This window comes from Equus caballus, chromosome 8 (assembly GCF_041296265.1).
Source record: "Equus caballus isolate H_3958 breed thoroughbred chromosome 8, TB-T2T, whole genome shotgun sequence".
NCBI lineage: Eukaryota > Metazoa > Chordata > Mammalia > Perissodactyla > Equidae > Equus > Equus caballus.
Genome location: NC_091691.1, coordinates 83,709,697 through 83,732,840, shown reverse-complemented (window position 1 = coordinate 83,732,840; position 23,144 = coordinate 83,709,697). Strand labels below are relative to the sequence as shown.

Genomic DNA, 23,144 nt, shown 5'->3' with positions numbered 1-23,144 from the left:
TGATTCTCAGCAGTGCTCCTTACCTCTGGCAAATCAAGATATTTTTAATAGTTCAAGTATCTCAAAATCCAGAGCGGTCCTGTATGATCCTCCAAATTCCCCTCTTCACCTTGTCCTTTCCCCAAAGGGATACTGAGTAATTAAATCACTGCGAGACGTACACAACAGTTCACATGCACAGGGAATAAATAGGGTTTTACATTATAATCTTTGCATTTTATTTTACCTTTCCTTTTTAAAGGAAAGATGGTATGTGCTCCCATATTTACATTTGCAGGGAACAGTCAACATCTAAATGATGACCATTTCTGTGAACTCCTTGCTCTAAGACCTTCAGGATTGGAAAATTCGATCCTATGCAGAGGGGAGTATAAATAACGACCTTCCTTCCTGCCTCCTGCAGTCTGGAGCCAGCACTACAGAAAAAGAACCCACAGCCCAGCCTGCCGCCCTCCTCTGCAGCACTGTGAGGAATGAGCAGCGGGGAGAGTCGAGAGGGCCACCTTGCCACCATACAGAAGACCTGGGTTTGGATTCCGACTCTGGCACTTACCAGCTCTGTGGCTTTGGCCAAGTAACCCATGCTCTCTAAACCTTGCTTTTTTTTCATATGAAAAATAGTATTTATCATCTCACATGATTGGTTCCTGGATTAAACTAGATAACCATGTAAAACTGATACATATGAAAGCAGGGTTTCTCAACCTAGCCACTACTGGCATTTGGGGTCAGGTGTTTCTTCACCGTGGGCACTGTCCTACACCTTGTAGAATGCTGAGAAGCATCCCTGGCCTCCACCCACTAGATGCCAGTAGCACCTCCCAAGTTGTGACAACCAAAAATGTCTCCAGACATTGCCAAATGTCTCCGGGGGGCACGTATCCCCCAGTTTAGAACCACTGTACTAGGTATTTAATCAACGAAGGTTTCTCCCTTCCCCCCACCCGTACAGTCCTCTGAAACAAGCAGCCTGGGGGATTATTCTAGGCTCCTCCCCTTTTCTCACCTATCAGTCAGTAACCAAATACAATGCCTTGTGCCCCCTAAATACTCCTGCTTATCGCCAGTGCTCAGTTCCTCTGTCATCACCACCAACTCTGCCTGGCCAGCTGGGGGACCTCCCACTGCCTCCCACTTCAAATCCATTGTCCCCTGGCTGCGTGCTGAGCCTCAGCAGAGCTCTAACAGGTTTCTCAAAGCGCCTCCGCCTCCGAGGATAAAGCCCCGGTTCCTTGACAAGGTCCACAAGGCTGTTCAGACACAGCCACTTCCTCCATTGACTTTCCGTCCTGCCACCCAGGCCTCGGCTGTGCCCTCCTCTCCCCTCCCCAAGACACCACCGTGTGGTGGTTCTGCCCGTCAGCTCTGCAGACAGACGGCCTTGGTTCATGCCCCAGCTCCGCCACTTACTAGCTCTGTGACCCACGAGCAAGATACTTAACATCTTTGTGCCTCAGTGTCCCCCATAAACGGAGACAACAGCACTCATCTCAAAGAGCTGTTGCGAAGGGCATGTGAGTTTCTGTAAGACATTTATGTCAACACCTAGCACAGGGAAAGTGCTCAAACTTTACCTGTTAGCTTATTGTTATACAAAACTCAGCTCAGAGGTCACTGTTGGAAGCTGGACATCCTATCTTTTCTACTTATCTTCACACCCTAGACTCAACAGCACCGTCCCAATAGTTACTTCTACTACTCGCCTAATCACAACGAATGACCGTTGTTCATGAGCTTGTCTCAAATGGATCCGACACGTCCTCAGAGAAAAGAGCTGCATGCCACTGGCCGTCTCAGCCCCGAGCCCAGTATCAGGGCCAGTGAGTGTCCCCCCATCCAAGCCAAAGTCTCAGATTAGACAATCTCATCACATCAGCTGGCCAAAAAAACGTCTGTAAGATCTTTTTGAATTCTACTTTGTTCATGCAGTATAGATTACCCCTTTTTTTCTAGTCTATACCACTACTTAGAATTTTACTCTTAACTATCCTCCTTTCCTAGAATTCTAAGTGAAAAGACCTCCTGTCGCTCCGAGTCCCCAGAAAGGCAAAGACGTTCAACAGAAGAAGGGCACAGACTCACCTACAAGCGTTCTACACTGGGTTTTATTTTCCATAGATTCTTAAGAGGGCAAAGAAATTGTTGAAACTGCCACTGCCCACACCAGAGCATCTTCTTGAAACCATCATTGTGCAGACTCCAGAATTAAGGTACCTGGCAAAGAAGGGCAATGTCCTTGTTGCCTAGGTGTTCAAATCACCACGACACGACTGGTAAACTGAGAAGTCGCTCCTCCCTAGAATGACAGGAATGTTATGCAATTTGGGACTTGCCAACCCACCTCATCCTATCCATAAAATTGTCTGTTAGTGGGCATTCCTGTCCCTTCCTGCAATTATTAATCATCTTTCTGTGTATTAAGACCAGCCTCATTCTAACAAGGCTGAAGTTGCTTAAAAGAATATATAAAATGTAAGACTATAAAAGGGTTTCAAAGAGTCAGGGTAAAGGGAGAAATAAGGTCAGAGGCCACCAGAATGTGAACTACGGTGATCAACTACTAATTAGAACAGGACTTCTCAAGTTTGACATTCAATTTAAAACGGAAAAAAAAATTCTCTCAAATCTCCTCTCTGTGCTAACTTAAATTTTTTGGTTGTTATTTCATTTATAGAAGCATAAAACTAAGTCTACACCCTATAGCGCTCGCTGCCACCAAGCTGGTTCTTTGGGGTTCAGCGTAGCTCAGCTATAGTTCCGTTTTGATGTCGGCTCAATTCCCCCACACCTGTTAACTGTAGAGGGAAACTTACGTTCATACCAACAGGTACACCATTTTCAGCCTTCATGGGGCAGGAGGATATCGCTGACGTATTAAGTCCATACTTGTCTCATCTCCTTAGCCTGAGACAACTGAAGGATCACTTATACCCACACAATCAAAGATGATTTCAAATGCAGGCCCAGAGCTGGTCACGCAGCATTCACACCAACCTCACTGCACCAGCAGATCCACTTTCTGCATCACTTTCTCCCTCTCCGCCACATACAAAATACACTCCAGCATCTCCCAACTTGAGAAAAGAAAATACGCTCCAGGCCCCACGGCCCTGCTCAGCTGCAGCAACGTCTCTCCACGCCTGTTCACAGCAAAATTCCTTCGAAGAGTGGCCTCCACATCCTCACATTTCTTTCCTCTCCTCCACGGGGCGTCCACTCCCACCTCTCGTGACATGGCTTTTGCCCAGATCACAAAGGCACCCGCCCTGCCAAATCCATGCACATTTACTGTCCCCCTATCATTTGTCTCCCACAGCACTGGATATGACTGACCAGCCCCACTCCTTTGTCAGCTTTCCTGAGACCACATTTGGTTAGAGGACAGCCTACCTCGCCGGCCACACCACCTCGCCCAGAGCTCCAAAGGCTGGTGGGCCCAGGTCCTGCTCTAGTCGCCTCTGTCTCTAGTCCTCATCATTTCCCCTAGTTCCAGGGCCTCCCATGCTAACCACATGCTGAGGAGCCTATGGGTTCCAGATGCCTGTATCTACCTGGCCACCAGCATTACCCGGATCTTAGGAGGTACATTACTCTTAACCTAATCAAAATACACCTTGGATTTCTCCATTTCCCCCAATCTTGCTCCTCTTTCCTCTCAGTAACTGACATTCCACCTAACTGTTCATGCCAAAATCCTAGGTGACATCTCCCTATGTGTTCCATCAAGTCCCAGGCAATTCCTACAAAATACATGCCCAACCCATCCATTTCACCACCCTCGACCATGCCCTTCCTGGAATCCCAGCCTACCACCACCTCCTAACGAACAAGAACTAGGGCTTCTTGACTGATCTCCCTGCTTTCACTTTTTTTTTTTTTTCCTGAGGAAGATTTGCCCTGAGCTAATACCCTGGCCAATCTTACTCTATTTTTTAGCATGTGGGCTGCTAGCACAGCATGGCCACTAACAGAGTGGTGTAGGTCTGCACCCAGGAAGTACACTGGGGCTGCTGAAGCTGAGCCTACTGAACTTAACCACTAGGCCACCAGGGCTGGCGCATCCTGTTTTTATTCTTGTCCTTCCTCCCACAATCCTTTGTCCACACAAAGTTGCTTCAAGTCACAAATCAGATCCTGTTACTTCTCTGCTTAAAACCCTCCAAAGGCTTCCCACTGCACCAAGAAAACCCCAGCTCTCCACATTAGCTATCAAGCCCCCAGCTCTGTCCTCTGTCCCCATCTCTGACTTCGCTGCCTGCAGTTCCCCCGACACTCCAGCCACTATGGTTTTCTTTCTGTTCCTGGAGCTTGTTCCTATCGCAGGGCCTTTGTGTTTGCTATTCCTCCTGTCTGGAATATTCTGTCCTCAAACCTCGAGTAGCTGGCAATGCCTCATTCGGGTCTCAGCTGAACTGCTGTTTCCCTTTTTATACTGTAGGTTCCTGAAGAGCACTGGCACCTCAGCAGTGCTTGGGGGTGCACTCTGCCCCCTCAAGGACACAAAATTTGCAAAAACACATCCTAGCCTCTCCCTGATGCAGGGATGGAAATCCTCAAAACACACACCACCTGGCCTCGCTAGTGCAACCATCCATTCAACATTCATACTGGGCCTGATTCATGCTTAGAGGGGTTTTCTTTGGGGGAGAGGGGTGCTGCAAAGCCCAGCATCTGAAACCACTTCCTATGTTTGGGGATTCCTCACACTGTGGGTTTTGGCGAGAGGCTGGGCACCCCTCCCTCGACAGAAACCAGAAGTTTAAAAAAGGGAGGAAACAAACCCCTCACTCCCCTCCCCCCAGCAGCAAGGGCCATGGGCACATGACTGAGGCTGGCCAATCAGAGGCTCTAGCCTGAGCTTCCCACCAGGGACTCAAAGAGGAAGTGTGCAGAAAAGCAGCATAGCAGGCCCGAGACTGCTGGCCTTGGAAAGGCCTGCTTGCAAGGCTGGCCCTTGGCTGGCTGCATGCTACTGAATGGTAAACAGTTCCCTCCACTGATATAAAATGTTCCCTAAATATGATAAGTGTGCCTCTCTGTGCCTGGACTGTCCGCGCAAATGCTGTGGTTTATGCTGACACCTGCTTTCCTTCTCGGAGTCTGGAATTTTAGGACATGCTAGGCAGAGGGTGCATATGACCAGTCCCCAACAAAAACCTCGGGAATTGAGTCTCTAATGAGCTTCCCCGGTAGACAACATTTCACACAGGTCATCACAATTGTTGCTAGAGGAATTAAGTGCATCCTGTGTAAGACCACTGGGAAGCTCGTGCCTTGTTGCCTCTGGAATTCACTCCACACATCTTTTCCCTTCACTGATTCTGCCTTGTTATCCTTTTACTGGAATAAATCGTAACTATGAGTATAACAATTTCTGGGTCTTGTGAGTCCTTCTATTGAATCGAGTCCGGGAGTGATTGTGAAGATCCCCAACACAGGCAAGAAAGGAGAGCTGATGCAGCTACACCAAGAGGGAGGCCACCACATCACATCCAGAGATGATGTGGGAAGACAGGCATTCAGTGTCTGGGAGCCCCGGGGCCCTCACTGGATGCTTCCTGTGGGTTCTCTGGCTGCGATTCAAGGTGTCCAGTCTCCCTTGGGCCCTGACCACTGTCCAGGCCTGGCTCTCCAGCTTTACAGGTACTTCCATGCCATCCAAAATGCCTTCAATAAATCCCTTTCTGCTTAAATTCATCAGAATCAGCCACTGTTGCTTGCAATCAAGAGCCCCAACTATCACAAATTTTATACAAACAGTGGTGCTATAAATAAACTTGGAATGTCTGAGTCGGGGGGTTGGCAGAGGGTCCTGTGAGTCCCACAGTCCCAGTCTGGGGAAGGTGGTCATTCTGAATAGGCCACAGAAAGGCAGAGTGGGGTACAGTACCCCTGCTGTCTCTTGGACCCAAACTGTGTGCCTCTTCCTTCAAGGCTATTTTAAGATCACCTTGAGGCAGACCCAATGGGGATGGGGCAGGCAGGGCAGAGACCTGTGGCTAAGAGAAAGAAATTCCCAGAACCAGAGACTTCATCTAGATAAGACCACTGGCTGTCATTACCAGCCCACAGAACTGACTAGAAGCAAACAAACCTGCAACCTACGTTTTCATGCGAGCAGTATTACCAAATACAGTCATCCATCACTTAACCACAGGGACACATTCTGAGAAATACCAAATTAGGCGATTTCATCACTGTGTGAACAGCACAGAAGTATACCAACACAAACCTAGATGGTACAGCCTATTACACAACTAGGCTATATGGTACTAATCTTATGGGACCACCATTGCATATCCGGTCCATCATTGACTGAAACGTCATTACAAGCACGTGACTGTACTGAGCTCAGCTGACACCAGCCTGTGGCTGTTCAACTCCCAAGCAACCCCAAAGGCCCAAACGCACACCCAAGCAGGACCCAAAAGGAGGCACTCTACCAACAGACGTCCTGGTGTAGGTGTAGAGGATAAGGACCAAGGGAGATTCTCACAGTGGACATAATCCAGCAGAGCCAGAAGCTGCCAGACTGTCCGAGCAAGGCAAGGGCTCCTGCCAGCTACCACAGTGTGAGTTTTCTTATTTTCCCCCTCTCCAAATAAGAGGGTTTTTGTAGTATCTTGTTCCCTCTTCGCTATCATAGGTTGAATGTTTTGGGGGGCATAACCTATTTTTAGCCATATGTCACCAGACCATAAAAGAAAAAAGAGAAAAAAAACTTTCAGGTATAAGAGAAAAGACAGCATATCACTCAGAGATCCTTCCAATACTTAGATGGAGCCTGCCTCCCTGGGGAAAGGGAGCATGTGCTTTCATGAAGCCATAGGCATTTCTGAAGGTGTATATATCTGAAGGTAGGTGAATTATCCAACGAGTGGACTGTGGGTCATCAAGGACTTCACCTCAGCTCAAGCAAGGGGTGGACTCTTAAGGTAATAAAGGTAATTCCATCCCCTCCTTGCCACTGGCTGGTTGAGGGACGAGCAGATCTAAGCCTCTGTGGGCCAATGAGACACAGATTTCCTTAATCTTAAGAGAAAGCCACAGGAAGCCATTCTCTCTCCTCTGCAAGTAGAAAAAAGAACACAGCTCTGACTGCCACTGGCAGCCACCCTTGGACCAATAAGGCCTCTGAAAAGGGCCAGACTACAGATAGTGGAGTAGAGAAAAGACAGACCTTGACTCTTTGATGATGTCATTGAGCTGGCACATGTCCTCAATGTCCAGGTGGGTGCTTCTTAACAGACACATCACCACTGAATGAGACAGACGAGGTTATAGTCTCCATGACAACTATCAGCAATCTACCACAATACATGGACCACCATAATACACAAATTGAGATTGGCCAACTCAAGTGCCATAATTCTAAGATACCATCACCAGTAAGCTGTAACTTTTGGGGGACTGGGGGACTGGGGAAGTGGGGGAGTGTGGTGTGAGTGCAAGGAACCCACCACCACAGCAAACAGACATATCAATTGTAAGATGCATCCTTATTTCAGAAATATTAAAAGGAGGGAGGGGAACGGACACAAAGACAAGTCTCGGACTAGACGTGACATGGTATTTCCTCACCCCACCCTTGTGTTCAGGAAGAGACCACCATGAAACATACTGTGGGAAACACGCAGACTAGACGGACATTACAAGTCAGCTCAAAGGCAAAACAAAGAGCTTCCTGCCACTTAGATGCATGTACGGATGACCAGAGCGATCATTTGGAAATCCAAAACTATTCAATGCTGCAATCAGGTAACAAGACCTTTAACTCAAAACCCAAGGAAACAAAAGCAGAGAAAGAGAGTCAAGTCTGGTCACAGGCCATAATTTTCGTAGTAGGCACAAACAAATTTCAGAACACTACTAAAGATTTAAACGACTATCACGCAACTGAGTGCAGAGAAGGATGAAAACAAATTTTAAGTGTCCATAGTGAAGAAAACGAAACATCTATTTTTGTAAGCTGCAAGTGAAAAAACAATCTAATTTACCAGTCATTTTTTCTGAAAAATATTCAGCCCTTGACCAATCCCTCCACTTTCCATCTTGGTGGGAAGCTCCTAAAACGCAAGAGTGTTAAGGCAATGACCTTGAGATCCTTAGACACAAAGCACAAAGCAGGCCCCTGATAAACATGTGCTCAACGCAACAGATACTATCAATACTTGTACCGAACAAGGGCTCTAATTTTACCCAAAGCTAGACGTACATGCATTTAAGAAGTTTCTTTCTACTTCACTTTTAAACTTACTTTTATGTTAAGAAAAAAAAAGTTCATTGTAGAAATGTAGAAAACAGAAGTAAGCAAAAAAGACAATGAAAATTACCTCTAATCCCTTTGCTCAAAGATAACTACCACTAATATCCTGGGATCTATTCCTAGTCATTTCTTCTAGGCAGAAACCCTCTTAACCACAAGAGGATTCTACTGTTTCGTAGAAACAGTGCACCCACTGTTTTGTAACCTACTTTTTCCACTTAATGTTATATTACTGACATCTCCATGTTATTAAGTATTCTTCCCACCCCACCCGCCACCCCCACGGCTGCACAATACTCTTCTCTACCTCACTTCTGGAAGCAAGGGAGAAAAAGCTCTTACTCGCAAGCTTAAAGTGTTCTCTTTCACTAACAACACTCACTGAAAATTAAGACATCAGTCTATTCCAAAGGCAGGCAGCGTGGTACATACCAATTTCTCAATTATCAGCATAAACATACTCTAGAACTCAAAATCAACACACACAGTTCAGCCCCCTCAAGATACAGCTTAATTCAAGAGCCACACTCATTTATCCTCTACGGTTAACAAGCGGGGAGGAAATACAGCTGGTTCAAAGTTTAAAAACTAACTTACTGACTGTAATTACAGTTGCATCCAATTATCACACACACTGCATGAAGCACAGAAGGAACGAGAGGGAAGGATAAAAGGAAGCAAAAGGACTCTCAGTTTTGCTTTTTCTTTAAACTTCACCCTCCTTCCCCTTTCCAAATCAAACTGCCAAAGATGAAGTTAGCACTATGATGACATTCAAAGATAAATCACTTATTAACAGAGAGGAAAAATGGAGACTGAGAAAAGAAAGCACAGGCTTTTCAACAGACTCAGATTCCAAAGGTAGGGGGAGATGCATGAACAAGTATGTGGAGCTTTTAATTCGGTGGAATACATATACATACACTTTTTTCATTAATAGTTAATGTTGAGCAGCTACTAAACGAAGTAATTCTCTCAATAGCTTAGCCTTGCTTTCATTTTCTCAAAAAAAAAAAAGACCAAAATTACTTCCAGCACTAAAAAATAAAACTTACACATGAAAATAAAACTAACCCATTCAATGCAAACATCTTCAGTTAAACAACAGGAAAAATTGATAGAGACGATCTTCATCTTTAACATTACCCCGACCCAAGCCTGTCTTCACTCGTCCTCAAACTGGTGATACCTAACACAATTGCTAAGACGTACGTGTAAACCTTAAAATCATATAGATTACCAAAAAAAACTGTTTAACTTTGCATTTTAGAACATGAATTCGTAACAGATGTTTAACCGGGGCGATTCAGAGTGACCTCCCACCAGCTATGTATTAGCCATCTTTTCCAACTGCAGGTCTCTCTATTATGACAACACCTCAACGCTTTACCCACACTGGAAGTCCAGCTTTACAAGGCGCTCTAAAAGACACATTGTAAAACGCGATCCAGAAGTGCATCTGAGCAGACCAAGAAGAGCCAGGCCTTAAATGAGGCTGAAAACTGGGAAATAAAATGTGAAAACTGTTTTAACAAAGGCAAGACCAAAACCCAGAGGCATAACTCAGGCCCTCGTAACTGCACCACAGATCCCCTCTTGGGTCTGCCCCCTCGTCTGGAGGTACCCAGGCACATGGTCTAAGGAGGTGGACATGTGCCCTAGCCACTCCAGCGATCCTTCAAAACCGGACTCCAGCGTGCCTGAGAAGCCATGGGCCTGCCAGAGCCACTCTAACCAGCGGGACAGTTCCCTCGGCTTGCTCTTCCCTTTCATGAGATCACCACCCCTATAAGCCCTCCCAAGTTCCACCTTCACAGGGTAGATTTCACATCACAGCATTTTACATGAAAAAAACCTCACTTTTGAATGGCCCTTTTTTCTTGGTGAATAGGAGGTAGAAAAAGAATACGAAATCTCTCCGTGGATGCTTGCCTGCCAAGAAGTAACCAAACGTGGATTTTGATGACAGCGAGGGAATCTGACAGTCTCACCATGACACTTGCCGAGTTCTGAATCAATACAGGACTCTGGAGTCAGGGACAAAAAGTCAACTGAAGTGTCAAATGTAAGCTGGTTCCCCCAGACAGACTTATGTAATATGGCTTCTCTCTCCTAAAGGTATTGCAGCACTAGCATTCAGGCCGCTCTGCTTCCAAACAAAACATTACAACTATAACAAGATCATACATGTTCGTGAAATAACTGTCCCAGATCTTGACACCACTGCTTTTCGCTCTGCTAGAACCTGAGCCACCGTCTTGCCTCAGAAATCAAGAATATCTCCAGCAATCAAATATCTGAAAAGAGTGATAATTATTAGTTCCTTCTCAAAGTCAATGACGGTAATTATGGAATGGTCCATACAGCAGAACCAGAATTATTGAGAAGTCCCTAGGCACCCAAGAAGACAGCATATGACAGTGCTTCTCAAAGGAACTTTTCTGTGTTTCTACGCTGTGGGGGCTTTTTTCCCCAAATCCAAATGCCTGTCCCTTTTCCAAATTTTAATATGCCCTGAATAAGGGAAACCTTGGAAAAGTAATGATTCCTGATACTGCCCACACTGACGAACATCACTTTAGGTGTCTTTATTAAATAATTGATTTTTTTTTTTAGTTTGTAGGAAAATATTGTTTTCTAAATATAGTTTCTTCATCCTCACCTCTAAATTATGTTCTCATTTCCATGTTCCACCAACACGCAAGTCCCAACCAATAGTACAAACATTGCCACCTATAGTCAGAAAATGAAATATATTTGTTTATACTGTGACCTGGAAGATAAACAATATAAAAACAGAAAGTAACATCTCGTCACACTTCTCATACCCTTCATTAATCCTACTACCTGAATACCTATTTTCATTATTATATTATTCATATATTATGATCCTCTTTAATATGCACTGTCAAAAGATCAACATGTTGTTTGCTTTATTACTAAATACATCAGTAAGACAAAAACACTTATTTAAAGACCTACAACATCAAAAAGCTTGAAAACTCTTAAGTTAGGATCTCGTTTTATTGCTGCTAGTCGTTCAGGACTCAAAACGCAAGGGCAGCAATAAAATCTGCTTAAAAAGATCTTTTAACTCAAAATAAAATGTTAATATCTCAACCTATCCAAGAAAAACTAGCTTGTTTCTTCCACCAGTCACATACTACCATGTTTTGTATCTTATTTAAATAACTGCACAGTTCAGAAGGCGATTAAATTAGCAATGAGCATAAAGCTGCTTCCCCTCACAGCGAGGGCAGAAGCAATTTAGCAGGAATTGAAAAGTACCACCACGGTGATGTGTGACATGATTCTTAATGTCAGAGATTTCTTCCTTGAGATAATTCATATTTCTCCAGAATACCTATCAAGCATACTGACTTTCCCAGAATCCCAAAGCAACTCTCTAAGGAAGTTTCTTGGCGATGTGGGCGCTCACTGCATTGAAGAGATGCCCCAGTACCATTCAAGCACTTCCTTTTAAATTGTGTTCTGCATGATAAAGAAACTCCATTCTCTGAGGATTCTCATTTTGCCACGGTCCTCACCCCTTGGAACATCATTATTTTTGTTGCTTAAGTTAAGGAAACTACTTTTCAGTAAGGAGAAACACAATTCAAATCAACATTCTGACAACAAAACTCAGAACATAAATTGACAATTTATACAAATTCCACAAAATCCTTGAACAAAAATCTAATGAAAGCAAAATTTAAAACGATATATTATATTGTTAATTATATTTGCCAATTTTGAAAACTGCTTTTAAATGTCACAAATAAAACCTAGGCCCTGTTAGGGTTTTCTCAAATATTAGCGATCATGATGAAGACTCGAGCCAGGGTGGTGCATGTCCCAGCTACACAGCACACCAGCTGGCACTGCTAGGCCTGACTCAGGCATCTGGAGTGGGAATGAATGGGCAAGTCTTATCTTTCTCTAGAAAAGCGCCTTTCAGCATCCACCTTTAGATCCAAACAGCATCTAACCTGTAATTTCCAGAAGCAATCTTGTGACCATTTTGCACAGCTGCAAAGATGGCGTGCAGGGTTTCTCAAGTAATCTCTTGAAAACACACATGGACCACTTTTAAAAAACTAATGACTATTCTTAATTACTTACAGATGGCTATCCGGGGAGCCTATCATCTAGGCTCCCCTGTTTCCCCTCTGCCAGAGCCCACTTGGGAGCATTTCTCTTATTCTGGTCCTTTTCTCAGAAACAGAAAAGCAGAAATCTGACTAGCAGTTGACTTAAACGTGTTGAATGACTGGGGTACTGAAACTGATGGCACAAGGTTACCCCAGGTTTCTAATTACAGTAATTCATGAATTCTAAAACATCCCTGTTTTCATACTTTAACATCTCTGAAAAAAGGATGCATCATAAAATCGACAATATCATAGCTTTACAGCAATTCTTCTTTCTTTCTTTCTTAGTGGCACATAAAATAATGGTGCATCTTAACACTGACAGCATCTTAAAGAGAATACGATACCTATGCCAAAGATTAACCTTTAATGTTTGTTCTAAAGTGGGCAATTATATGCAAATTAATAAAGAGACAGCCCCCCTCCCCCCCAAGACAAAACAGAGCAGAGATGGCCAATATAATACAGCTGCCATATCTCAAGGGCCACGCATGACTCAGACGCACTAATTGTTGCCAGGTGAGAATGTAGCCACACTGAAGTCAGATTTTTACCATTTTCCATGAAAATTCCCAAGCTGTAAAACACTATGGAGTCCATACTAAATACAGCTCCTGGTCCATTCTGACCTAGAAGTCATCAGTTTACAACCCCTAACGTTTATCTCTATCTTACATTATCCTGAACAATCTAGCTATGAAGACCTTTCAAGATACCTGGAAGCGAGGGAGCATGTTGAAAACTATGGCTGTGGAATCAACAGAACTGGGTTCAAATCCTGGCTCCATCTTTATTCCCTGTGTGTCCTTATGCAGGCCACTTCACCTCTCTGAACCTCTAGTCCTCATCTACAAATCATAGCATACCTCATAGGGTCCTTACGAGGATTAAATGAGATAGCAAGTGAATAAAGGCTAAACACAGTGCTAGGTGCAGAGAAGGCACATGAAACATTAGCCAACTATCCTCGTTTGTATAAAACAAAGAGGGAAGGTGTCAACGTACCATCCAATGTCATCCTGGCCTTCATTTCTATGCCATTTGCCTTGTTCTAACCACCAAAAAAATCTTTAAATGCCACCTCTAATAAGAAAGCTGTCATTCGAACTGGTATTTGACCCAGTAGAAAATCTTTTCAATAAAGGATATTCCAAGATGTTGTAACAAAAGATTTCAGAAGGTTAACAGTAACATTCACAAGTCAACTGCCAAAATGTGCTACAGGCTGCCAAAAAATAAATAAATAAAAACAACATGCAAAACAAAAAACCGCCAAGGAACCAAGCCAGAGATGCAGAAACTAGTCCAAACTGCTTTGATTCCAAACCAAAGCTGATCCTTGGCCCGGAATCAGAAGTTTTGTTAATTTGCTAATCCCTCCAACACCCAAATCCCTTCATCTGATGGCGATTTCAAATTTGGTTACCCAAACCGACCTGCTTTAAATCAGGGTGAGTATGAACTATAACTCACCAGAGGAACTTCAGCCAGAAAGACAACAAAACACAAACAGCACATGCAGTCACACAAGCAAAGTCCAAGTGAATCCCTTTCATTCTACAAACTGATAGACCTAGAACAATGCCCTCTGTCTGGACATCCTGCTATTTTCTAGGTTAATGCAATGCTTCATCACCAGCAGTAGTTAGAGCTAGAGTCTTCCTGCGATGGGATAGAACTAAATGCACTCCAAACATAGAATGCTTTTCATCAACCTCCCATGAAAACGGACACTTACTTTCAAGAAATCTGCTCGCTACAGATGCCTATTCTGCTAGGAGGTTTATAAGGTGACTCTTCCAGATAGCAATCAAAGTATCTTCACATATGATGTTCTGCAGCACACCGAGTGCGCGAACTGAAGTGCACCCATATTTAAGGTGCCTTGGAAAAACAACCCTGCCGTTTGTTTCACCAGGCATTCTACTTTAAGAGCCTGTTAAAATCCTCCGTTTGTTTTCTTACACAGACTAATTCAAGGAGACAAAAACAAGCTGTGCAAATTCAACAATTTGTTGTTAATATTCTACGAAGGCATTCCCTCATTTTCTGAAGGGCAACCTGACAGCATGAAACCTCCCATAAAAAACGAAGACCACAAAAATGTGAAATCATCAAAAGAACCCTGCCTTATTTTTTTCAATGGTAGGAGAAGCTGGAAAAGGAAGACAGATGTGACTTGCCTTCTGTAATATAGTGTGGGTGGAACTAATGAGTACCAGCAACATGGCCATCACTCAATCAATCAATAAAATGTCTTCATCACCTCTTGCTATTCCATATACAGCCCCAAACAGCCCTCCAGCAACATGCAAGAGTGAACCCAGTCATGTACAAACACACACACGGATCCTGTTCATATTCCATCCTTCACTTACACTCCAGACACCAGGTAAGAAGATGGGTATTAACTTGTCCGGACAAGGGGCGGGCTGGGCTCTAGGTAGATTCTGACACTAGCCATAAACGTAAACAAAGAACACCACTGACATGCATGGGATTCATTTATCCAGCTGCATTTCCCAAAATACTGTAAAATATATTTCTTTCAGGAAGCTTTTAAAAATAATCATGTAATTACCAAAAAAAAGACCTAAGATAAAATGCAGCTGTCTTCATCCGGCACAAAACCTCAAGCCCTTTGTTTAGGAATGTCTGCTTCTCAGTACCTTTCTAAAAGCTCACTGCCGGCCCTCCACTGCTACTAATTAAATGGAGAAGTAGAGAATGAAAGAGAAAGCTCCTCAAAGAGGAGAGACGCCAGGGAGAGAAGAACCCCCTGGGTAAAATGAAACAATGCTACTTTTCACGCATCCCCAGGTAACTGCACAAGAAAGGAAAATCATTTTACAAAGGCATGGCAAAATAATCGACAATGCAAATCACATTATTTGCATTGTGATCATTCTTTGATAAACTAAATACCACGGCAACCTTTACCTAGAACTGTTAAGACAAAAAGTCATACCACCAACCACCCTCCCCACCCTAAGATACCTATTCCATTACACATTGACAAAGCATACATGCACATATATACACACCCCATACCAGAGCAGGCAAGCTGGTGAGAGAGGAGCCATAACGTGGGCACGTCTCAGATAATAGCCTCTCCATTAACCCCACCCCCATCCCCAGAGACAGAGGGGACCTCAAGAAAAGAAAGAAGGGGGAGGAAAAAAGTGAAATCCAGAAATCCTTGCAATTTCCAGGCACCAACTTTTCATGAAATGCACAACCAGGATAGGAAATACCTCCCTGCTGAGTAATGCTTCATGGGTTGTAAATTCACCTCTCGAAAGGGGAGCCAGACCTGAGCTCGCGCCCCGCCAGATGGCAAACCCCTCCTACCTGCTCCATCCAGCCTGCCTGTCACTCCGCGCCCGCGACAGGCCCCCCACCCGCCTTTTTGGCAGAGCGACACGCCAATAAGGGCCCAGCGTGGCTGGTCGAGAGAGGGCTAAGCAGTGAATTAGCAAGATCTTTCAAAAGGGGGGAGTGGGAAACAGCAAGGAGAGTGAGGGGGAAAAACAAAGCGCTTTCCAGGCAAACCGACAGCCTTGGGGGCGTGGCTTATTTAATTTGCTTTACTAATAAGAGGGATCAATTGAGCTTTCGTCTCTCCACCCACCCCGGAGGTGCTAGGAAAAAAACGGCAGGGCTGCAAGCTTCCTCCAAGTTTCTAGTAGCACCTGCCACCATCCTAGACCTGCTCCCCCCACCAAAAAGACCCCGAAATCCATACTCCTGGCTTTAGACTCTGTAAGACAGAGGGTCAGACACGCACAACTCCACGCGTTTCACCCACTCCCACCGTGACAAGCACACACACGTAGCAGAGCACTTGCTGACAGTCATTAGAAAGAAAGTTCCAGGGGGAGACAAATCAGGTTCCTCCGCGGCCCCCCGGCTTCCCCGGGCTGCGCGGGTGTCCAGCAGCGACCCAAACGTGACACACATCATGGACTCCCGGGCTGCAGGGGCGAAGCGGAAAGTTGCCCAACAGCCCCGGGGGACGCGGCTTGGAGAGGATGGGGACACGCACGCGTCCTGCTCCCACCCAAAGGCTGGGAGCTGCCGAGAACTCCCCGCTGGAAGGGCGTTGCGCCGCTTTATTTACAAACAATGGGCTTGGCTGGGGGGAAGGGGGCCGCCGGCGCCCGGCGGGAGGGCCCCAGCACCCCCTCCCCCGGGACCCCGCTCCCGGCGCTCCCGAGTTTGGGGTTCCCCTACAGGCGCCGGGACGCGCACCCCAGGGGTCCTCACCCCCTGCCGGCGCGGGGCAGGAACTCCCGGGAGAGTCCGGAGAGGAAGGGGAACCGCTCACCTCGTCTTCCGAAAGTCCGTAGACCGGCTCCCCGAGCCCGGTCGCCATGGAGCCGGCGCCCCGCGCGGGATCGGAGGCGCTCCCGGGCGGCTGGGCTGCGGCGCGGGCGGCCGGGTCTTCACGCCTCCTCCGGGTCCGGCCGGCCCCGCACCCGGCCCTGCGCGCGTCCCGCCGGGGGAGCCGCCGAGCGCCAGCAGGTGAGGGAGCCCGAGCGCGCGCGCCGCCGCCGCTGCCCGCGCCGCTTCCTCCTGGATGGCTGCGGGGCCGGGCCGGCTGGCGGCCCCGAGAGCGCGCCGTGCAGCGGCCGGCAGCCCCGGCGCCTCTCCCTGCGCGCGGCGGCGCCGCGGAGCCCGCCGGGCTTTCCCTCCCCCCGGCCCGGGCCTCCCTCCCTTCCTCCCCGCTCGCCCGCCGCTCTCCGCCCCTCTCCGCGCCGAGCCTGCTCTCCGATCTCCGGCGCCCGGCTCGCCCGTCCCCTCGCTCGCTCCCTCCAGGCCCCCGCTCTCTCCGCCCCCTCCTCCGCCTCCGCCTCCTCCCACCCGGCGCCCTGAGGGGACCCTCCCCGCCTCGCCGGGGCGGGCACACGCGCCCCCCAAGCCAATCACGGGCCGGGCTGGGGGGCGGGCCGCAGGCTGCGGGGGTGGCGGAGCTCGGCCCCCACGCCCACCCCACCCCCGGCCTCCGGAGCGGCTCTTCCAGGCTGCCCGGGCCACGGGGCCGACGCGCTGAGGATCGCCTGTGCGGACTTGGGCTGGGCAGCCGACCCACCTTCCTCTCCCGCTTTCCTTCTGCTTTGGGGAGGGGGCGGGCTGGGCATTTGGGGGCGCTGAAGGTATTTTCCACACACAAGAAGAAACTGCACTCAGTCCATTCCTCTTCCCAGTAGTCTTTTTACCAAGAGCCCTGAGCTCCCTGTAATTGTTAAAGGGGGAAAGATGGATGTTTCTAGACCCCTTTAAATTCTTGGCAACCTCGGCAAGCCCGACTGGGCTACATTGTCAGCTCCCCGGAGCTGATCCGCCTGGCCCGGCCGCCAGCCAGGGAGCGGCTGCCCCGGTGTGGCCGCGAGTCGCCACTGCCTGTGTCAACCTTGGAACAGAACCAACGAAGCGCCCGCTCTGAGTACACACCCACCCACTCGAAAACAGACAGCATGGTTCCTTGAATAAAAGGCAGCTCGTTTGTGAGCCGCAATGTGAAGTATCAAACTCAAGTTTAAGGTTATCCTCTGCATATGCAAACCGTTAAGACGTCTTATTAGCCGCCGTAAGGTTCTTCCCACATCCCAGCTACTGTTTGTCCAGCAAGCAGTTCATTTAATCTTTCAGATTTATAGGAATGCTAGAAACTAAGTGCAAGAAATTCGTCACTCGACTTTTTTCAGGAAGACTTTCCTTAAATCGAGATGTTAAGTACAGTTGTGAGTTCAAAAAGAAAACAAGCAGAACATACCATTTGCCTTTGAAAAGAAAACATCAAAGCACCTACTTGGGTATTGACAGGGTGCATTTAGGATTTTCATTCAAGTAAGTTAACTCACGTGATCCAAAAGAATCCTCATGCCCAACCCAGCTACTTGACTAAGTATCTGCTGTCTCCCGGGCTAGATTGTTTGCAAAAGAAAAGGAGCACACCCATCCTAACCTCTCCTTTGTTTCCCTACGTTACTGTGGCTTAAAACCTGTGCCCTAGACGTAATGGGTTTCGTTCCAAGACGCAGCCCCATGGAGTCAACACCCGACTCAGAAGCCTTCTTCTCTACAAATTGTGAGCCATTAAATCGACAGTACTTAGATGCCACAAAGCCCAACTGAGAAAAAAATCATCTTTAGGGAGGAACATTTAAAAAGACAAGGCTCTGTTCTTCCCAGGCCAAAGTTTTTCGACCTTTTCAGACCTAGATTCTTTTTCTTTTGCTAAACAAAAGGTTTGCCGGTGCGCTAGCGTGCACACACACAGACACACACACACACACAGAGCCACACACACCAATTCTAATATGCCTTTCTTTACAGTTACTAGCCGGGCCTTTGTCAACCTTTGCATAGTTTATGGTATGAGGGAAAATGTGATCAATTTTTAAATTTTTCTAACAAAATTATTTCTAATTACAGAGGTTACCCCTCCTACACCCTGGAGGTGCTAAGTTCCAGGCTTTATCTTGGGTGAGGCCATATCATCTGGGAACTGCAAAGTGTGTCTTACTTCCTCTCTCTCCTTCCTCTAGGGTTCCTGCTCCCAGACCCCCACCACAACAGCTGACAACCTGCCTGCACTCTGGGGTCCCATATATAAAGTAGAGGAAGATGGGCATGGATGTTAGCTCAGGGCCAGGCTTCCTCAGCAAAGAGAGGATTGGCAGCAGATGTTAGCTCAGGGCTAATCTTCCTCAACAACAACAAAAAAATCAGTCTCCTGTGTAATTATGTACCAGCTTTCCCCCAGTGCAATGGTTTTCTACCCTGGATGCACATTGTTATCATCTGGGGAGCTTTAAAATGACTGTGTGCCCAGACATCAGCATAGACACTATGATTTCATGGGTTCAAGGTAAGAGCACAGGCATCAGTAATTTCAACAGCCTCCCAGGTGCTGTTTCTGTGCACGTAGACTTGAGCATGGCAGCCTTGGCCAGTGGTTCCCAAACTTTGCTGCAGATCAGAACACCTGGGGATCTTTAAAACTACTGCTCTCCACCTCCCACCCCGACTCTGATTTAATTGGTGGGAGGGGCCACATGGGCATCAGGAGTTTTAGAAGCTCCTCAGGTGACTCAAATGCACAGCAAAATTTAGGAATCTCTGGCCAAGAATAATATTCCTATTCTTTATATATTTTCCATGAACCTGATTTTTTTTCAATTTAGAGGAAATTACATATCATAAACATACTCAAATCCTGTGTGGAATGAGGTAGGATGTAAACAAATACACTTAATGCGACTAGTATCGTGGGTCAGTTTTACCCTCTGCCTACCACTCTGAAGTCTCAGATAATAATCCAGTTTCCTGGGGGCAAGGGAGTGCCAAGAGGGCAACCCTAAAGAGAAGCTATTCAGCAGTCTTATCCAAAGCAAAATTGTTTCATCCTGGGATCAGTTTCTCATCTGCCCAACAATTATACAGAACCCAACTTGTAGATTCTTCTCTAGAATTTGTTCCATTTTGTTCCCTTCAGAGGCCGCCTTTAACATCTTAGATTTTGATACTGTGGGTGTTTTGTAAATGCTCTTCCCTTGTATCATCAGAAATGAAAAATTAGCAAGAACATTTTTAAAGTACAATGGGTAATCACAAATAGGGAACATTTTAACGCTCAGCCTCTTTACAAATTATTGAATTGGCTTAGCAAACTATGGATATCTTAATCAAATCTGGGAAGTACCCAAAGCTGACTAATACAGTGTCACATATTTGTGTAAGTTTCATATAAATAACACTAGATTTTTCTGTTCAATTTTGGGGCATTTGTGTTCTTTAAAATGAAAGCCCATGAAGTAGATATTTTGAAGATGGCTATGTACGTGTAAAAACTGATGTCATGTTGGAACTTAGCTCACATAAAGAAATCTCACAAATTTAGGGTGTTTATGATTATATAAGAAAATAAACCAGGCTTCAAACTTTTGACAAGTATAGAGGTGGGTAGCAAAGAATAACTTGAAAATAGCTAATCTTTTTGTATAAAAATAGCTAAACTTTTTAAGAAATGCATTTGAACAGCTATGTGCTGTTCATTCTATACTCTAAAATGTATTAAAATATTATCTGAGATATAGATACATAATTCCTATTTTTTTCCAATCTGGCAAAATATCTGCCTTTTATCTGGCTTTATGAGCTATTTACTTTTTTTATTCATTAATATTTCTAAAGTATCTGGATTTGTTTCCACATCTTTACTGTAATTTTTTTACTTTTTCATGAATCTTTTCATTGGGTTGTGCTGTTTCTCGATGTTATTTGTTTTCTTAGTATAGTTGTTTCCCTCTCCTGGTTGGGATGTTAATCACTGCATTTCTATTCTTTTACTGTTTACCTTTGACATTTTACACGCATGCCTAACTTGACAAATCAAAAGTTAATATCTTAATCCCCCGTTTGAGCAATACGGGAAGCTTAAAACACTGTTTTTCAGCATTTACTCCTTCCATGGTATCACTATCCAGTTCCTTCTGTCCTTTTTCAAATCACCAAATTAGATATTATTTTTATATTATACAATTTTTTTAGCTTTACCAGTAGGTTTTGCGTTTCATTTCTGAGAATTCCTTGTTGCTTCTTAGACATTCCTTTGGGATCATTTTCCATCTTCCTGAGGGACATCCTTTTAAATTCCTTTAGTAACAGTCTGTTGGTGTTAAACTCTTAGTTTCTATTTAATCTGAAAATGTCTACGTCATCAATAAAAGATGGTGAAAATTGTATATGAGAAGCAGATTCAAAGCTGTTGTGGAATGTAAAAAGAGGTAAATAAATGTTCTTAATGTGACTAGTGTCATTAATTTTTACCCACCTCTACTACTCTGAAGTCTTAGGTGTGTCAATCAATTTATTTGGGCTTGCTGGGGCATAGGACAGCCCTTAAGAAAAACTACTCAGTCTTAGCCAAGGGGAAATGGTTGTGTCCTTCTCAGCACTTTGAAGATGCTGTTCCTCTAGTTTCTGGCTTCCATTGTTGATGATGGATGGGCAACTCTTAGTCTAATGATTGTTCCTTTGTAGGTCATTTGCCTTATCTTATTAGCTTATTGTTCTTGGTGTTCTCAACTTTCTATAATTTGTCTATATGTGGCTTTCTTTTTATTTATCCTGCCTAATATACTTTGTACTTTCTCTACATGTCGATTTAAATCTTTTATCATTTCTGGAAAATACTCAACTATCATGTCTTCACATATTGCCCCTTTTCCATTCTCTATATCTCTCTTCCTGGTATTCCAATTAATCATAAGTAGACCGTCTCATTCTATTATCAATATCTTTTAACCTCTTTGACATAGTCCATCTCCTTGTCTGTCTGTGCTGCATTCCAAGTGATTTCTTCAGATCTCTTTTCCACTTTGCTAAATAACTGTTAAAGATTTTATATTTTTCCTTTTTCTCCCCAAAGCTCCCCAGTACACAGTTGCATATTTTTAGCTGTGGGTCCTTCTAGTTGTGGCATGTGGGATGCCGCCTCAGCATGGCTTGATGAACAGTGCCGTGTCTGTGCCCAGAATCCGAACCAGCGAAACCCTGAGCCACCAAAGCGGAGCGCGTGATCTTAACCACTGGGCCATGGGGCCAGCCCCTAAATAACTGTTTAGTTGAGTCTGATCTTCTGTTTAACCAATCCATTGAGTTTTTCATTCAAAAATTTTTCGTATCTAAAAGTTCTATTTTTCTCAAATCAGCCTTGTCATTCTTGATAGTTTTTTATTTTGTGTTTCCAAATTTTATTTCGTTAAACATTTCTTAACTCATTATTTTATATTTTGCTAAGTCTAATATCTAAAAGCTTGGAATGTGTCAACATTATTTCTGCTGACTCTCACTCATAGTGACTTCATTCCATGTGTCATTATGGTAAAGTCATTTGGTCGTAGTTTTATTTGGTTAATCTTAGGCTGCGGGCATCCAAAGTGGATTTGTGTTTACTTCTGCTAACAACCGGGGAACATTACCACCCTGGGACCACTTTAGCCCCATTTGAGAGTCTTGGTTTCATACGGAAGTCTCAAGATCAGCACTAGCCCAAAGATTAGTCTCCCTTCACTTGTAGTGTTGATATAACTCTTCATTACATCGTTCATTGGTTTCAGCCAACTTTTTCAGGATGGCAGGGTGTGGTGCACTTTATTACCATTCAGCAAATATTCACTTCCTCACCTCCAGAAAGAATAAACGTTCCTGCCCCAGTGATATTGCACTTGACCATGTAACTTGCTTTGTCCAATGGAATATGAGCAGAAGTAGCAGTGTGGCCAAACAGAGATCATAAGAGGCTTTGCAAGTTTTCGCTACCTCTTTTTGCTCCTGCCGTCCACCATGAGAACATTACATTGCAGGTGAGGGTGCCTCCTTAAGCCTGGGTCCCAAAAGAAGACCTGGCACCTGGGACACAAGAAGCAGACCTGTACCTGACCTGCAGCCTGGAGCAGAGTCACCCAACTTACAGCTGCCAACGTGCAGTATAAACTAGAGATAAATATTTATTGTTGTAGTCACTGAGGTTTTGAGATTTTTGCTACACATTATTATCACAGCCAAAGCTGACTAATGTATAGAACATCCAGGGATTAATTTCCATTACTTATTGCAGGCCTAGCAATACATTAAGAAGTCAAGATTGGAGGCTGGCCTGGTGGCGTAGTGATTAAGTTCACACGCTCCCCTTTGGTGGCCCAGGGTTCGCAGGATCG

General features: G+C 45.2%; 1 protein-coding gene across 9 annotated transcripts in view; it reads right to left on the bottom strand.

Moving 5' to 3' along the window:
- Positions 1 to 17,818, bottom strand: part of NEDD4L (NEDD4 like E3 ubiquitin protein ligase) — a 342,466-nt gene extending 324,648 nt beyond the window's left edge. For 5 of the 9 annotated variants that reach the window (XM_023647877.2, XM_070275748.1, XM_070275749.1 and 2 more), the window contains exon 1: positions 16,745 to 17,169. In XM_023647877.2, the coding sequence (XP_023503645.1) occupies positions 16,745 to 16,792 (48 nt within the window). In that variant the 5' untranslated portion in view covers positions 16,793 to 17,169. Of the gene's footprint in view, positions 1 to 15,468; positions 15,489 to 15,768; positions 15,875 to 16,744; positions 17,170 to 17,509 lie in introns of those variants that run through there. The other 4 variants (XM_070275747.1, XM_070275754.1, XM_070275775.1 and 1 more) reach the window with 3 other exon arrangements.
- Between the last annotated feature and the right edge of the window lie 5,326 nt (positions 17,819 to 23,144).